Source organism: Bison bison, unplaced genomic scaffold (assembly GCF_000754665.1).
Source record: "Bison bison bison isolate TAMUID 2011002044 unplaced genomic scaffold, Bison_UMD1.0 scf7180017864338, whole genome shotgun sequence".
NCBI classification, from domain to species: Eukaryota; Metazoa; Chordata; class Mammalia; order Artiodactyla; family Bovidae; genus Bison; species Bison bison.
The window spans coordinates 4,900,908-4,905,450 of NW_011494910.1; the positions used below are offsets into that span (position 1 = coordinate 4,900,908).

Genomic DNA, 4,543 nt, shown 5'->3' on the forward strand with positions numbered 1-4,543 from the left:
CGTCCCTCCCTCTTTTGTCTCTTTTATTGTCTTTAATATTTTTTCCTACCTCCTTTTGAAGAGTTGGGTTGCTTTTCTGGGTGCCTGATGTCCTCTGCCGGCATTCAGAAGTTGTTTTGTGGAATTTACTCAACATTTAAATGCTCTTTTGATGAATTTGTGGGGGAGAAAGTGTTTTCCCCGTCCTACTCCTCCGCCATCTTGGCTCCTCCCTCCGCCATTTCTCTTTTATAACTCATATGTCTTTTTTATGCTTCATTAGATATAGTCTGTCACGGACCACGAGTTCGAAATGGAATCATTCTGTCTGGATTTGGACCCATCTATCACTACAAAGACTCTATTCTGTTCAGCTGCAAGAAAGGTTATATCCTCAATGGAAACAATTTAATCCACTGTGATGCTAATAATGAGTGGCATCCTTCTCCTCCCACTTGTGAACTCAGTGAGTATGCACCAAAGGGATTTTCATAATTGGCATCTAAAGTTATCCAGGAATATGGGTGTAGCATGCTCACAGGCACAAGCCCACTTAAATCCCAAGAGTCATTTTACATTAAATTAGTACATTTCTCTAGTTTTCTCATGTCAGGAGAAAGGTTTTTTCCTTTCTTTTTTTCCTTTTCCTGCTAGTAATCTCTTTGTGTTATCTGAGGGTTTTCTATACATATACATCAAACAGTTTTGAGCCCAGTGACATCACAGACATGGCAGATTTATTTATTCCTTACAAAATATTTCAGTAGACACTAGTAAATTGTCTCATCCTAACAAAATAAACATATTCTGAGAATTTTTTGAAAGATGGAGGTAAAATTCCTTCAAGATATTCCATTTTAAAATTTGCACAGAGATGCTGTATGGGCTAATGTTGGCCTTGATACCTTGAAGTTTTAAATACATACAGCTCAGTCATAAGGTTAATGATACTTATTGCTAAGAATTATTAAGTACTTTATATCAAGCATTGTTTTAAGTACATGACATCAATTAATTCATTTAGTATTTACCATGATCCTAAGAGGTGGATATCACTTTTTTAAAAATCACATTTTAATGATGACAGAACAGAGTGATTAAGTAACTAGCACAAGCTTACATAGTTATTTGGCAATGGAAGCCACTGCTACATTGTGATATATTCATTTCTTTCTGCCATTAGGAGAAATAGGTGATGATTTACATATGTAGTGACAAAATTTAATAAATATGTGATTTAACAGATCTGTACCCTTTCTTCAATCCATATATACCTTTGGCATCATATCCATTAGGGAATAAAAGCAGAATCCAATGTTATGTGAAACAAGGTTTAAGCTCAAATCAGAAGTTCCTGGTGACAGTGTTATAGTATCTGTATAGTATCTGGGGAACACAACAACTCTTATTCTAATTCCCTTTTAGGCAAGGAGAATCAGGCAAACACTTTGTTTATTTAGCAGCAAATTTGTGCTGTGTATCCTCAGTGATCTCTGATGCTCCCATGCTGAAGTACTTTGACATGGAAGGAGAACTAAGTTCCTGGAGGTTGACCCAGTAATCTAGATATTGCCCCTTTCTGCACCATTGTGTGTTGCCTCAATAACATCCTCTGGTTTGCTGTGTGCTTTGAGTGCTTGGCAATAGTCTATCAGAGGTTGATGCTGCCAAGTCTGTTCCTAGAATTCCCATCTAACCTTTGCCATCTGTTTCTCCCTCAGTTAATATGAGCTACCTTTTCTGGGGATAGGGGTGGGTGTGTGCCAGGCTTATTGGGTCAGTCTGCCAACCCCCAAAACAGGTTTCTTTCATCCTTGCATTTTTTTCATGATCAGATAGTTGTATTGGGTTACCAGACATTCCTCATGCTGTCTGGGATGGAAAAGACAACAAGCTAAAAAATCAAGAGGTATTTGAAGTTGGGACCAAGTTGAAATATCAATGCAAGTTTGGCTACAGACCTATTCCAGATGAACCTCTGACTTTTACTTGTCAGAAAAATTTCACGTGGACACCATCCAAAGGGTGTGAATGTAAGTAAACTTTGTTTTGTGTACTCTAATTTGTGGTATCTTCTTTTCCACTGAAAATGTTGAGCATGTGCTCGGATTTTGTACTTTACTGGTTACAATTGATTTCTTAAAATGTATGCTTTGAAATACTTCCAGAGTTAATGTATTGGATCTTTGCAAATTATAGAGGAGCTATTTTAAAGGTCATCCTGAAGACTGGGAGAGCTAAAAAATCATGTCCTTCATGATTTTTCGAAGGGCCTCTGCCCCTTCGAATTCAGCATCAAATGAAAAATCAACTTGGGTATCAAATATGGGTATCACCTTTATAATTGGTAACCCTCTAGGGCAGCTGTCATTTATACAGTAATCCAGATTGTTTAGATCTGTAACAACTCCAGTGTAAAACCTCAGTGGTCAGTTTTGCAGGCAAAATGAACAAGGAATCAAAAATCTTTGACCTGGAAATGGTATATCTTACTTTTCATTAAAGCATTTTGGCTAGTCTGGTCCCTTTTTGGGGCTTCCCAGAAGGTGCTAGTGGTAAAGAATCCATCTGCCAATGCAGGAGATATAAGAGATGTGGGTTCAACCACAGGGTGGGGAAGATCCCCTGGAGGAGGGCATGACAACCCACTTCAGTGTTCTTGTCTGGAGAATCCCATGGACAGAGGAGCCTGATGGACTTCATGGGATATGTCCATAGGGGCACAAAGGCACACAACTGAAACCACTTAGCTCACACACACACACACACCCGCGTGCACACACATGGAAAGAATACCCTATCGCTGCCTAGTGAAAAAGAAATAAAAAATATAGTATTCTGCTTCTTCTGAAGCAACTGAAAATATCAATGGACATCACACTAATGATGTCAATGGGCCTACAGGACAAAAAAAAAAGGAAAAATCATACTGACATTAGTAGATCAGTAGTAAAAGGCAAGCAGAGAAACCATGTTCACAATCTTCTCTGGAAAAATCAGAAGGGAGGTTATGTAAATTTCAGTGATGACTTGGCTTCCTGGTCTAAAACTTATCTTTACAGCAATTAACATCACAGTGTCATTTACGTCTTCATTTAGTACAATGCCAGGCCAAGAGAGCATTTTTGTTTTTTAGTCACTAAGCTGTGTCTGACTCTTTGGGACCCCATAGAATGTAGCAGGCCAGGCTTCCCTGTCCTTCACTATCTCCCCGAGTTTACTCAAATTCATGTCCATCAAGTCAGTGAGGCCATCCAACCATCTCATCCTTTGTCACCCACTTCTCCTTTTGCCCACAATCTTTCCCAGCACCAGGGTCTTTTCCAATGAGTTGGCTTTTCTCATCAGGTGGTCAAAGTATTGGAGCTTCAGCTTCAGCATCAGTCCTTCCATGAGTATTCAGGGTTGATTTCCTTTAGGATTGACTGGTTTGATCTCTTTGCTGTCCAAGGGACTCTCATATGTCTTTTCTAGCCTGCAAGTGACCTGAGACTGGAAAGTTAGCAGAATTAGGTTATGAAGGAACCTGTGTATGACTCTCAGGAGTTCAGTATGAAGATGAAGGGGAGACAGTGAAAGTCTTTAGCCAGGGGAGTAAATGTGCTGCATTGTAGAAAGAGAAGTCTGGCTATAGGTGGGCAATAATTTGAAGTGGAACAGAACTTAACCCATAGACTTCTGCTGCAGCTATCCAGCCAAGTAGTGAGGCTGGTTTCAGCTGAGGCAATGGCAATAGGCCTGAAGAGAAGTTGAGAAATGCTGAAGGAATTAAAGTGGCAAGACTGACAGGTCTAGATGACTGACCAGCTGTGGGGTAGCAGGGGAGGGGGAGGTTTGTTCTTTGCTTGTGATCCCTGATGCCTCTACATCACAATCCTCATGTCATTATTATTGGCCACTGACCCACCACAACAGAAACAAGACCAAGAGCTGACTGTGGCTCAGACCATGAACTCCTTATTGCCAAATTCAGACTTAAATTGAAGAAAGTAGGAAAACCACTAGACCATTCAGGTATGACCTAAATCAAATCCCTTATGATTATACAGTGGAAGTGAGAAATAGATTTAAGGGTCTAGATCTGCTAGATAGAGTGCCTGATAAACTATGGACAGAGGTTCTTGACATTGTACAGGAGACAGGGATCAAGACCATACCCATGGAAAAGAAATGCAAAAAAACCAAAATGGCTGTCTGGGGAGGCCTTAGAAATAGCTGTGAAAAGAAGAGAAGCGAAAAGAAAGAAAAGTAAAGATATAAACATCTGAATGCAGAGTTCCACAGAATAGCAAGGAGAGATAAGAAAGCCTTCCTCAGCGATCAATGCAAAGAAATAGAGGAAAACAACAGAATGGGAAAGACTAGAGATCTCTTCAAGAAAATTAGAGATACCAAGGGAACATTTCATGCAAAGATGGGCTCGATAAAGGACAGAAATGGTATGGACCTAACAGAAGCCGAAGATATTAAGAAGAGGTGGCAAGAATACACAGAAGAACTGTACAAAAAAGATCTTCACGACCCAGATAATCATGATGGTGTGATCACTGACCTAGAGCCAGAC

The 4,543-nt window shown here is 39.9% G+C and overlaps 1 protein-coding gene across 1 annotated transcript in view; it reads left to right on the forward strand.

Annotated features, from left to right (window-relative positions):
* LOC104998882 (zona pellucida sperm-binding protein 3 receptor-like) overlaps positions 1-4,543 on the forward strand; it is an 84,620-nt gene that overhangs the window by 36,758 nt on the left and 43,319 nt on the right. The window contains exons 7-8 of the mRNA XM_010854267.1: positions 263-445; positions 1,815-2,012. Of these exons, the coding sequence (XP_010852569.1) occupies positions 263-445; positions 1,815-2,012 (381 nt within the window). The remainder of the gene's footprint in view (positions 1-262; positions 446-1,814; positions 2,013-4,543) is intronic.